The 13,765-nt window shown below is 40.9% G+C and overlaps 1 protein-coding gene across 1 annotated transcript in view; it reads right to left on the bottom strand.

Moving 5' to 3' along the window:
• Positions 1-12,742: 12,742 nt before the first annotated feature.
• ube2d2 (ubiquitin-conjugating enzyme E2D 2 (UBC4/5 homolog, yeast)) overlaps positions 12,743-13,765 on the bottom strand; it is a 55,678-nt gene continuing 54,655 nt past the window's right edge. Inside the window, exon 7 of the mRNA XM_070878502.1 lies at positions 12,743-13,589. Within this exon, the coding sequence (XP_070734603.1) occupies positions 13,544-13,589 (46 nt within the window). The 3' untranslated portion in view covers positions 12,743-13,543. The remainder of the gene's footprint in view (positions 13,590-13,765) is intronic.

The raw sequence follows: 13,765 nt of genomic DNA, 5'->3' as shown, positions 1-13,765 counted from the left end.
TTGATAATAATTATGTATAGAAAACCAAAAGTGACCAGTAGCGAGAATATTTAAGAAAGGTTAAAGCAAAAGACAGGCTATATACAGCATTTGAAGACTACATGGTATACATTAGTATTGGGTCCACACTATCGCCGAAGACAAATTTATATCCCCTTTCTTAGATACTGCCAAATAAAGGACTGCAGAACCTCTACCTAGACTGGTGGAAAATGTGGTTTCAAGTGGTTGAGACTATACTACAAGAGTATTATATGTTATATATTGAACGGAATTATATCCACAACAGAAAAAGGCCTACAAATTCAGTGCATTTGTGCCTCCCGTTAGTGCCTGGGTGATCGTCCTGGGCCCGAAATTGACCTTTGCTAACTGGCAGCTGCAGGAGGCATGGAGCGGGCGGATGGCCGCTACCAGGGTGATAATTAAATGAGAGGAGAGTTTAAAAAAAACTTTTGTTTTCATCTGTTTTTTTTGCGGGGTCCTTCCTGCAATCGCTCAGCCGGGCTTATTGCACAGGTCCTCTGCTTACTAGGTGGTCCAGGTAGGTGAATCTTTATTTACAGAGCCTGCAGTGATGGCCCTTACCTTTAAGGTAGGAAAAAGCCCTTCGAATGCAGCAACACCACTCGGCCCAGTGTGTAGTGCTTCTGAAGCGTACACCCCATTAACGCTCCAAGGAGGAAGTGGAGCACTTGCGCTAAACCCAATTGTTTGAGGGGGCGGTGGGGGGTGGGGGGGAACATTAGTTCCTGGCGCCAAGTTTCCCGCCTCTCAAAAGTTACTGCCCCCAAATGGGGTGATAATCAATTTCTCCTCCAAGGCGATGTGAATAAAGAAAAGCAATAAACACAATGGGTTAGATTTTTAACTTCACCCTTTCGGTGGTGGTAAATGACTTGCCTTTTATAGAACTGCCCAATTGTCATTCCATTAATTCCAGGTGAGTTCTGAAACAGGTGGGCGACCTTTGCACATTACCACCCAGGCAAGGACTAAATCTACCTCAATGTCTCTGAATTTCAGGATGTAGAGTGTTATTGGAGCATAATAACAGCAGGTTAATCAATAGATTGTGTGGCACTACCGCCATGCTAAATGGGATAGGTTCAGAACAGATCCTACAGCTCAAAACAGGACATCCATGCAGCCAGGGCCTGCGGCAGGCAGAGAACACCAATACGAGGAAAAAACCTCATTGACTTAGTCCTCACCAATCTACCTGTCACAGATGTATCTGTTCATGGCAGTATTGGCAGCAGTGACCACCGCACAGTCCTTGTGGAGACAAAATCCCATCTTCACAGGACACCCTGTCGTGTTGTGTGGCACTACCACCGTGCTAAATGAGATAGTTGCAAAACAGATCTAGCAGCTCAAAACCTGCGCATCCATGTGGTGCTGTGGGCCATCAGCAGCAGAAGTGTATTTCACCCCAATCTGCAACCTCAAGGCCCAGTATATCCCGCACTCTACCATTACCATCAAGCCAGGGAACCAACTCTGGTTCAATGAGGAATGTAGAAGAGCATGCCTAAAAATGAGGTGCCAGCCTGGTGAAGCTGCCACACAGGACTACATGCATGCTAAACAGTGGAAGCAGCATGCTATAGACAGTTAAGTGATCCCACACCCACCGGATCAGATCAAATCTCTGCAATCCTGCCTCATCCAGTCATGAATGGTGGTGGACAATTAAACAACTACCAGAATAACAATGCTCCATGAATATCCCCTCCACACCCCCCCCCCCCCCCCCAACATCTTCAATGATGGCAGAACCCACCACACGAGTGCAAAAGACAAGGCTGAAGCGTTTGCAATCAGAAATGCCAAGCAAATGATCCATCGCGGCCTTCTCCTGAGGTCCCCACCATTGCAGAAGACAGCCAATTTGGTTGACTCCATGTGATAAAGAAACAGCTGAGTGCATTGCATATAGCAAAGACTATAGGCCCTGACAACATCCCGGTTGTAGGGCTGAAGACTTGTGCTGCAGAACTAGCTGCGTCTCTATCCAAGCTGTTCCAGTACAGCTACAATACTGGCATTGACCCGACACTGGAGCCTCAAATACTTTGACCAAGTTTTTAATTACCCAACCCAATATATCCTTTGACTCAGTTGTCAATATGTCTGTTTGCACTTTTGTGAAGCGCTATAGGATGTTTTCTTATGCGAAAGGCACTTTATAAATGCACGTTAATTGTCATTACGTCACTTCTGTGAGGGTTCTGCTGAGCTCCCGCTGAAGTTACGATGAGATCGCAGGAGAATCCCTGCAGAATTTCAAGGCTATGATCGGCTTCTTGGTACTGCAGCAGTGGTCCCGAAATTTCATGGGATTCTCTTGGTCTCCTGTTGTAACTCAATCGAGAGATCTTAGTTTGGGGGTTCCACCATAGAATGGTTACAGCAAGAGGCGGCTATTCGGTCCATCGAGCCCGTGCAAGGTCTCCGCAAGAGCCCGTCAGCTAATCCCACTCCCCTGCCCTTTCCCTGCAATTTTTCCCCCCCATCAGGTACTTGTCCAATTCCCTTTTGGAAAGCAGTATTTGAATCTGCCTCCACCACCCTCTCGGCTCGTGCATTCTAGATCCTAACCACTCCTTGCGTAAATTTTTTTCCCCTCCTCATATCACCTTTGGTTCTTCTGCCAATCAGCTTAAATCTGCATCCTCTGGTTCCCAACCCTTCTGCCAATGGGAACAGTTTCTCTCTACTAGTCTTTCACCTGAAGGGTACAGTTTTTCTCTCTCTACTCTTCCTTCACTAGAGTTAAGACAAGAGACCAGGAGAACCGCCACAGAATTTCAGGGCCAGTCCTTTTATCGACTGAACTATTGGAGGAGCTGAGTTGTAGTAAGTCTGACAGCACAACACAATTTCCCAGACTTTATTTTAATGAACTATTCAAAAGAATAGTGCTGCGAATGCTAATTACTTAACTCTGGATATGCTTCATGAATTCATTGCCCAACACACTCAGATTTAAAAATAATTGAACTTTAAAAGATGTCAGTAGACCCACATTTCATTTGCACAGATGTGCCCCAGTGAGGTTTAAAGGTATCTGTACGAATATGGCTGCTTCCTAGCATTGTATTAAGTGTTTGGTTTGTTTTCAGTATGATTGAGAATCAGGCATCTTATTTATTTTTTACAAGGTTTGCTACAGTGTAGATATATAACACAAGTAATAGAAGTAGGCCATTGGGCCCCTCGTGCCTGCTCTGCCATTCAAGATCATGGCTGATCTGATCCTGGCCTCAACTCCATTTCCCCACCCACTCCCCATAACCCTCAATTTCCAAATTGTTCAAAAGTCTGCATCTCCACCTTAAATATATTCAATGACCCAGCCTCCACAGCTCTGGTGTAAAGAATTCTAAAGATTCACAACCCTCAAGAAATTCCTCATGTCAGTTTTAAATGGCCGACCTCTTATTCTGAAACTACGCCCCCTTAGTTCTAGATTCTTCCACAAGTGGAAACATCCTCTCTGCATCTACCCTGTCAAGCCCCCCCCCCCCCCCCCCCCGCCCAGGAATCTTCTACGTTTCAATAAGATTACCTCTGTCTTCGAAACTCCAATGAGTATAGGCCCAATCTTTCTTCATGTAACAACCCCTACATCTCAAGAGTCAATCTCGAAGGTAGAGAGTGGTCTATTTTTCAGGAGTGCCCTTCTCAACCAGTCTGCTTTTAGTCATTAATCTCCAGCTTTAGCAAGTTAAACTGGTGACATTACTACTTTCTAGTACTACTGGCCTAGTTGCAAACTGTTTGTTTTTGGAGCAATTGTTTGGCATTTTTGTCCCCATTTCTGGTGCTGTTCTGCAAATGTTTGCAGTTTTGAAATTTAAAAATCACCCACAATTAGAGAGTCACCCTAAACTACATGAATAATAGGCAATTGGGTTATGCCCTATCAAAGACAAAATTTACAGGCTGAGATTCAGCTTCAGTGATGCAATCAACATTATCGCTGCAGAGGGAGACTTCATAAGAGCATGTTGTTTGCCTACTGTGAGTCAGTGCAGTACATTATGAATGAATGATTATGACCTAGGTGTGGTTCTGGACAGCAAGATATAAAATCGACCTTTTTCAGAGAATGTAAAATGATGTCACTGACTCATCAGTGTTAAAACATAGAAAATAGATGCAGGAGTAGGCCATTCAACAAGATCATGGCTGATCACCCACTCCAGCACCTCCCCCCCCCCCCCCCCAGCCGCAAGGACCACATCCAACTCCCTCCCGAACACATCCAATGAACTGGCATCAACAACACTCTGCGGCAGGGAACCCCACAGGCCAACAACCCCGAGTGAAGAAGTCTCTCCCAATCCCAGCCTCAAACAGCCACCCCCAGCTCTGGACCCATCCAACACCGGGAACACTCCCCCCACACCCAACCCACCCCGTCAGAATCCTTCCCAAAGTTAGTATGAGTAACTTTCTTTACCAGCAACATTTTGGACCACCTCTTTCTTTATCTAAGCCAATTTATTGTATTAAGTGCTCATTATACTTTTTCAGGTTTATAAATCCAAATCAAAAACCTCAATTACCTCAAATGCTTCTGATAATTTTCCCCACACAAGCCAGCAGGAATTAAACAGTCACTGCCAACATTATGGTAATTCAATAAAAAGGACCGTAGCTAAATTGAGCCAAAATGAAAATACTTTAGTATTACATGGGCAGCAGACGATCATATCAGGAGGACCTGAAGCAGAGAAAATCAAAGCCCAACTCAACAATTCAAATTCATCTTGTAGCTTGGTGTGACATGAAAGTAATAACATGAAAGCTTGCAGTCACCATATACATTTTTGGCGGTTATGCATGTAGTTAATTAGCCCAGCCGCAGCTCTCTTCTCTCCTCCTCACCCACTACCCTTTTGATTTCAGCTGCAAGCACAATTTATTCAGTCCTTTGGGTGGAAGGCAATAGGTAATTTTGGCTTCACTTGGTAATCATACCGATGCAGTGATCTAAAGAATTGAAGTCGGCAGGTTAGAACACAATGCACTTAAAAAAAAAAGACAAATGGATGCTAGCCCCACCCCATGTTAGCTGAGCAACCTATTCATACTCAAAACTAGAACCGTATCTCAGTCTGGAGGGGGAAAACACAAATAAAACACAATTTTCCTTTGCTGGTAGCTCAGGTTCTTACACAACATAGGTTTGGAGCTTCACACATCAGGTAGTTACTAGTGGACCAACATGAATAGTAGGTCCGTGTACTAACCAAAATTATAGCCTCAAGCTTTACTCCTTACCATTCTGAATCAACAGCTCCAGCACCGTTATTCTGCTCAGCTGTACTCAATGTAACATTTTCAGTTCTGAAAACAGTGAGTTATGGGGCCCTCCTAAATAGATGGACAAGCAATGCAACAGTAGACATCATTTTAGGAAAGATTCATTTCTCCAATTCCACTGGATCTTGTACAGAGGGTACATACAAGTGAAGAGACATGATCAGGATTAAAGGCCCAAATTTGGCTGGAGTCTGCACGCATGTGCAGTAGCTCCTGGCAGGCCGTTTCAACAAATGCACGCTGCAGGCTGTGTGGGAGGGGCCAAAAGCACATCGTCCCTAGCCCTGGACGAATGGGCTACCTCATCGATTCCTGCTGCATTCCCCAAGGTTGGGTTTTTATTTTTTGTGTGTTATTTACTGATTGATTTGTGCTTTTAGGTGCAGGGTTCCTTCTATTTTTTGTTAATTAATTGCTTATTACGTTGTGCTTTGTTTGGTGCTTGGTGGTGTTTTAAATGTAGTTACTTGCACCGATTACTTAACTGTAAGGGCCTTTCTGTGCGGACAAAAGTGGACACATACGCTGCCCCAAGTTAGTTTTGTGCAACTTTTTTCTGGCCAAATTGGCAGAAATGTAAGTGGCTGGGAATGCTCTCTTGAAAAAAAAACTGACCTAACAAAACCTAACTCACTTACACTGGCACAAATTAAATGGCCATATTTGCAACTAAAAAGATACACCAAAAAAATCAAGTTGCACCAAAAAAAAAGTGCAACTCATGGGGAAATTTGGGCCCTATATTTCTACATAAATCGGAGTCTAAAAATGGATTGGGGGGGGGGGGGTGCAGAGTGTAAGGTGGAAAAAAAGGACAGTTAGGTTGAAAAGGAGAACCAAGTGAATTAATATACAAAATGATTCTACCAAGGGTAACCTTCTAACAAAATAGTTAAATATTCTACAGGCTCAAATAAAAAAGGAAAATTGGAATGAGAATAGGGCCACTAAGGGATGGACAGGATAAAATCACAGGCTGCAATAGCAAAATATTAAAGTTACTTCACTTCAGTATTTACCAAGGAGACAGATCAGGTGGACATGACATCAGAAGCAGAGATTAGAAATCATTAGTTTATTTATTGTTTCTCATTAAATGCAGTAATCAGTCAGAGAATAAAGCCACTGGTTTGGACAGATTAGCAGAGACTATTACACACATTTAATAAGTAGTTAGAAAAAAGTGCAGTGCCAGAGGACTGGTGGATACTTAATGCAATACCTATATTTAAGAAGGGAGCTAGAACATTTCCAGGAAACTATAGAGCAGATCAGTGGTAGGAAAAATAGAAAAACATCTAGAAAGCAAAAATAATGAATAGTCAGCATGGATTTCAAAAGGGAAAGTCTTCCTTGACCAACCTCATTGAATTCTTTGACGAGACAGCAAGATAGTAGACAAGAGCAATGCAGTAGATATAATTTATCTAGATTTCCAAAAAGCCTTCGATAAAGGTTCCACAGAGACTAACAAGGTCAGAGCATGCAGAGTCAGGGGACATGAAGAATTGATAGCCTAACAGAGTAGGAGTAGGGTAACTATTCATAGTGGCAGGTGGTGGAAAGTGGGGCCCCACAAATATCAGTGCTGAGACCAATGTTGTTCATAATTTATATTATATTAAACAACAGACTTTGGAATCAAAAATGTCTAAATTTGCAAAAATTTTTTTTTGGAGGGGGGAAAAGGGGACTGCAAGTTACAAGGTAACATTAATAAAATTGCAGAATGGGCATACAATTGACAAATTAATTTCAACACCACTAAATGTGAGGTAGTGAATTTAGGCAAGAAAAATAAAGTCACTTATTACTTGGAAAATAATCTAAATGTGGTAGAGGAGCAAAGGTATTGGTATACAAATACACAAACCACAAAGTAGCCAAGCAGGTTAATAAGGCCATTAAAAAAAAAAAAAATCAACCCAAGCACTAGCATTGCTCCCCTAATTTCAAATTCGGGAGTACTGTCCCTTTAACGGGCTGCGTGGTTCGTTAAATTTTGCGCATGTGCGAAATTTCACATTGGAAAAGCTGGTTGTAAGCTGCGCAGGATCGGCAGACAGCTGCACAGCTTGGAAGGAACGTTGAGCATGGATTTATTTCTAGAGGGAGACAATTGAAAAGTTATACTAAATTGTATTGAACCTTGGTTAGACCACACTTGGGAGCACTGTGTTCAATTCTGGTTGCCATATTATAAAAAAGGAGAGAGGCACTGGAGGGAGTGCAAAAAAGATGTACAAGGATGCTACCTGTGAGATTACACCCATCAGGAAAGGGTGAACAGGCTGGGTCCCTTTTCTCTTGAAAAGAGAAGGCTGAGGGATGACATAATTTGAAAGGTTTTGATTGGAGGCGGCACAGAGAATGGGCTGAAAATTCCAGCCTCGCCGGGTCAGTACAAAGTGCGCACGGACCCGGCGAGGCCTCGCAAGAGACGGTTTTTGGGGCGCGATGCACATGCGCCAAAAACCGGCTTTTCTGAACTGTCAATATTTCTAAGGACAGATCCTCCGCTTCCCCGGGAGAATTCGTGTGGCAGAGATTGGGTTATTTGCCCAACTCATGCCCAGCAAATGTCCTTCAAACTTTTACGCTTGGTAAAAGCAGGCACAAAGTTTTTTTAAAAAACCAGCTTCAGTTTTAATAAAAATTAAATTTAAACACATTTCTATATTTAAAAATCCTCTCCATTAAGGCAAGTTTATGTTTAACACTAATTAAAACACATTAAAAAAAATCTAACTTTTTCTTGTAAAACATTTAATTTCAATTAAATTTAAATGGTGTTTTGTTTTAAAAAACATTTATTACACTGTGTTTCGGTGTTAGGGTTTTCTTTCTTATTGATAGCAATGGGAACACGCATAAACACATCATCAATGAGAATACTGCATAGTGATTGGTGGCGACTCCAGCTTGTACGTACGTACGTACCTCGAAATTATCGTCCCATGCGCTGCGCAGCGAATCTAGGCCTCCGACCAGGATCCTACGTTCCTCTGGGACAACCAGGTACTTCCATAGATTTTTTTTCTGGGTCGGGGGTGCTCGTACGAAGGAAGCCTCCAACTGCAATTTCACCCACAATGTTTTGACTTGTGGAGGAAGAGCAAAAGAGGCCATCAATATAATAGTCACCAAGAAATCAAAGGGAATTCTGAAAAAACGTCTTTATCCAGAGAGTAGTGAGAATGTGGAGCTTGCTACCATGGAGTGATTAAGGTGAATGGTACAGGTAATTCTATGGAATGGTTGAAGTTTGAACTCTTGTCTTTACAACGATCTAAAAGTAGCAGTAATGAACAATAATCCAGAACAGAATTCAGGTGTTCCACCCAATCCCTTCTAATGAGCAGCAAGTTTGTTGCCCCATTGCAGCTGGATGTTGTAGAGAAACACTTTTCAGTGGACCCACTGAGGCTAGATACTAATGGCTCTTCAAAAGATGATCAAGGTCTGGAAAGACTAATAAAGGAAGTCTTATTGAAAACATGGCTGTGATATTGGTGCTGAGAAAATATAAAATCAGAAGTGTTTCCATTAGTGTCTCTTTCCTCCCTGGTCAAAGAATTGCACCAACTGAAACATTTTGAATGCAAAATACGAAGTCAGATTTTCAATATTACTCCCAAAAATAATCCATGTCCATATAGCCACTGACAGTAGACAAGAGTGTGAGAACCAAGATTTGAGCTTTGTGAATAGTTCACAATTGGACAGATCTGTTAAAGTTCAAAACCAAGGAAATGCACACATTGTTCCATCCCAATCCACCTCCTTGACTGACTAGCAAATGGCCGACCTACTTCACATTACCCCAGGCTAATCTACACATCCCCATCCCCCCACCACCAACAAAAAAAACACCATGACATTTTGAACATACACAAGCTGTTAACACAAAAATGGTCTGTATGCCCAGATGACTTTAAACTAGATGTGTTCATGGTGTGTGGTGATATCAAAACACTAGTCGAAAAACAAGCAGACAGGTACTGGAATGGAATTTGTAATGGTGTAAACATGCAGGTACAACAAGCAATTGAGCACGCAAATCATATGTTGGCCTTTATTACAAGAGGATTTGAGTATAAGAGTAAAGACGTATAGGGCCCTTGTGAGACCGCATCTGGAGTATTGCGTACAGTTTTGGTCTCCTTACCCAAGGAAGGATATACTTGCCATACAGGGAGTGCAAGAAAGGTTCACCAGACTGGTTCCTGGGATGGGGGGATTGTCCTATGAGGAGATTGAGTAGACTAGGCCTATATAATGAGGTGATCTCATTGAAACATACAAAATTCTTACAGGGCTCGACAGGGAAGATGCATGAAGGATGTTTCCCTTGGCTGGGGAGTTTAAAACCAAAGGTCACAGTCTCAGAATAAGGGGCCAGCTATTTAGGACTAAGATGGAGAAATTTCTTCAAAGGGTTGTGAATCTTTGGAATTCTCTATCCCAGAGGGCTGTGAAAGCATATTCAAGACAGAGATCGATAGATTTTTGGATATTAAGGGAACCAAAGGATATTGGGATAGTACAGGCAAGTGGAATTGAGGAAGATCAGCCATGATCTCATTAATTGGCAGAGCAGATTCAAGGGGCCAAATGGTCTACTCCTGCTCCTAGTTCTTACATTCTTATGGAAAGGTGTAGAATTAACATGTGCCCATAAAAAGACAGCAAAACCATCACATTTTCTTCCAATAGTGCTAAATGGAATGATTTGTTTCTCTTCCAAGAGACTGAAATCAAAAGTAGATTTTAATGTTATTAAGTCTGTAAATTAGTAACCATTTTAAATACATAAATTAGAGGATTGTATTAACTTCACCAATTTCGGCCAAAAGAATATCTGTTCAAACAATGAGTGCAAATGACTTTGCGACTTGAAGAGTTGCAGAGCTGAGTGTGGACATTGTATTTAGCCAACCCACACAGTTGAAATTTAAAAATACAGAAGTTTAACCATACTAAAGTACCCTAACTTCACTTGTTTGGTTAACTGCACTCACTGTTCAGACAGGACAAGAAAATAAAAGAGCATTGACCATGTTCCTTTAATGGTTTGGATTTGATAGCAACACTTTAAAATGCCAGTATGTGTAAAAGTAACTTACAGCCTTACCCACAAGTCACATTTAAAATAAACCTGTATTTTTTTTGTACACATACACAAAAGGGGTTAGAGATAAACTAATCAGCATTTGTCTATAAAAATCAATGATTTCAGCCTGGTTATATGGCAATACCCTCAACCGCTGGACATCATACAAGATCCATTGTAAAATCTACCATTTCAATGAATTATCCAGTTTTATTCTCTTAAACAGGGGTATTAAATACTTGCAAAATAAACTTCAAGCCAATTGGAAACTGGAGGATCCAAAAACAGCTCATGGAAATCTACATGAAGTCTCGGTCAGAAAAGAGTAGAGGCCACTGAATCTATTGGGTAACTGAGTAACTAGAGAGAGTCTGCAATCTTGAGCAAATGCATAAAGGCCATGATTAGGTAGGATAGCTTTCTAATTGGTGCTGGGCCCTTCAGTGCGACAATCAGCAACAATTCTTTACGTTCACCAGCTGCAGATATACCTTCCAGACTAGGACTCAGAGCAGTGAGGCCTCTAGAAACTGCTTTCAGACTTGTAGTCACACAGTCCAGATGAAATGCATCCTAGGTTGCAGAGGGAAAGAGTGGAGATAGCAGAAGCTTTGGCCACAATCTTCCACCTTCGATATGGGAATGGTGTCAAATCTAACAGTCTATGGTGGGGAACTTTGAGACAATAATCAGAGAAAGAGTTGTCACTTGGAAAAATATAAGTTAGTTAATGACAGCCAGCATGGTTTGTGAAGGCCAAGTGTTTGCCTAACTTGATTTGAGTTCTATGATGAGGTAATGGGGAAGGTTGTTCAATTGATGTGTACATGGACTTTCAAAAAGACCTTTGAGAAAGTACCACACAATAGACTTGGTTAGAAAAATTGAAGCCCATGGGATTAAACAGACAGTGGCAGCATAGATACAAAATTGGCCAAGAGACAGAAAGTAGACAGCAGTGAGGGAAGTATACAGTGGTGCCCCCCAGGATTAGGACTGCTGCTCTTATGATATATTAATAACCTGGACTTGGATAGACAGGGCATAATTTAAAAGTTTGCAGATGATAAAACTCAAATGTTAACAGCGAGGATAGCAGCAACTGACTTCAGGAGGACATAGCAGATTAAGAAGGCTGTTAAAAAGCATATGGATTCTTGGCTTAATGAACAGAGGCGTAGAGTACAAATGCAAGAAATTATGCTAAACACTTATAAATCACATTGGGCCCCCGTTGGAGTATGGTGTTCAAAATCATGAAGGTTTTGCTGAAAGTAAATAAGGAGAAACTGCAGAAGGATCTGTAACCAAAGGAGATAGATTTAAGGTAATTGGCTAAAGAACTAGAGGCAAGATGATTTAAAAAAAAATAAATCACACCGTGTTATGATCTAGAATGCACTGCCTGAAAGGGTGGTGTTACCAAATTAAATAATAACTATCAAAACGGAATCGGATGGGATAAATCCTTCAAGGGGAAAGGTTTGAAGAGCAATGGGGAAAGGGCAGAGGAATGGGACTAATTGGATAGTCCAAAGAGCCAGCACGGGTACAATGGGCTGAATGGCCACCTGCTGTTCTGCATCATTCTATGGTATGAAAGTTTTAGGAAAAGAACAATGTTTAAGATTTATTAGGGCAAAAGAAACGAAACATTTTAAAAGCATCCAATGTCCTTCCCAAAAAAGTGATCCTCCCTCCAAGAATAAAAGGATAGAAAAAAGGTTCACAAGAATTCAAGTTGAAGCTTTATCTGAGGGACAGCTACTTCAATGCACTACAGCTATAGCATATCTATTGAATTATAGGTGAACATGCAGGGTACATATGGCAAAAGTCAATCTTCAAATGCAGATCAGAATTTTAAACATAAAACCAGATCACGCCATACGAGTTCAATATGTAGCTTTAACATAAGTGCAATTATGCACTGTTACTGCATTATGAAAATCTGCAATGCAAGTTTATCAGGCATTGAGCCCTGATTTGATCTCTAATGCAATTTTCTAGAAAAAATGACAAGTATAGTGGAAAAGATCCAGTGGCCAAACCTAACAGGCCAAGTGCCCACTCAAAATAAGATACCAACTTTTAGCAGTTGATATACAAATTTCTACCATATAATTACCAGACTTCAGATAGGAGGTTTCTAGCAAGTTAGCCACTGCAAACAGAATTTTATCATAAAAACACAATTGTGGATTACGATCTTAGCTGCCACATGCTCAAGATCTGGTTACTGAGGATGGCAGCTTTCAATGTGTCTTTTACCCTGGTCAGAGAAATACTTAATGACTTTAGTAATCAGTTTATTACACAGATTAATCATTTTGAACATACAAGCTCCAGGAGAGCCTTTGGGTCATTAAATATACACAAGTTCGGTCATGAATTTTTACCCTTACATCCAGATGAGGCTTCTAAGATTAGTTAACAAAAACAAAAAAAAATTAGAGCTATTAGCTACTCATTCACTGTAAGCCAAATATAAACCCAAAAAGGTATAGGAAAATTGAATGACTGACTAACTAATAGCTCCAATCCATTTAACTGTTGAGGGAGACAATTCAAATGGCTGTTTAATTTCATAGGACACAAGTATGCTGGCAACTTTCCATCCCAACATTTAACTAGAATGTAGATTTGCATTCTTCAGCATAAAAACTGCAAAACATTAAACAAATTAAAGTTCTTCATTCTATTATTCATAACCATTATGAGTTTAAAAGAATTCCAACATACATCTTATAAAAGAAAAAGTTCCCATCCCCGGAAGCACTTAAACCCTGAATTTTTAACAATCTTGTTACAATGACTAGGAATGCTTTTAGTCTCAAAAAATGTTATGATCGAAGAACTGGACATTAACACTTGCTTGTAAGTAGTCAGAATTTCAAACAATTGAGAAAGGGGCATTTCTATCAGCTGTTCCAAATATGTACACAAAACAACGCAGCACTGCTGGATCAGGTGAACATGTGCACAGGGGAGAGAGGCGTGGGCTCAAAGAAAGCAGTCAAATGGAAACCAAAGAAATTTGTTTTGCAAGTTCCCCCAGCTGTATTTAAGAGGTTCGTCAACATTTTAATGTAATCACATTGCATACTTCTGAGTCCATTCCCGAGCTATTCTGTTGTACCTAGAAGAAAAATAAAAGCACTAAATATACAAAAATGTTTTCAGCAATTTTATTTGAACTTTTAAATCATAGAATCACAGCACAGAAGGAGAACATCATGCCTGTCCTTTGAAAGTGCTGTGCAATTAGTCTCACTCCCCTGGTCTTTGAAAATGTTTCTGTTAAATATTATCCAA

Source organism: Pristiophorus japonicus, chromosome 4 (assembly GCF_044704955.1).
Source record: "Pristiophorus japonicus isolate sPriJap1 chromosome 4, sPriJap1.hap1, whole genome shotgun sequence".
In the NCBI taxonomy this organism is placed as follows: domain Eukaryota; kingdom Metazoa; phylum Chordata; class Chondrichthyes; family Pristiophoridae; genus Pristiophorus; species Pristiophorus japonicus.
Note: the sequence above shows the minus strand (reverse complement) of the source record. Positions and strands in the feature narration are given on the sequence as shown.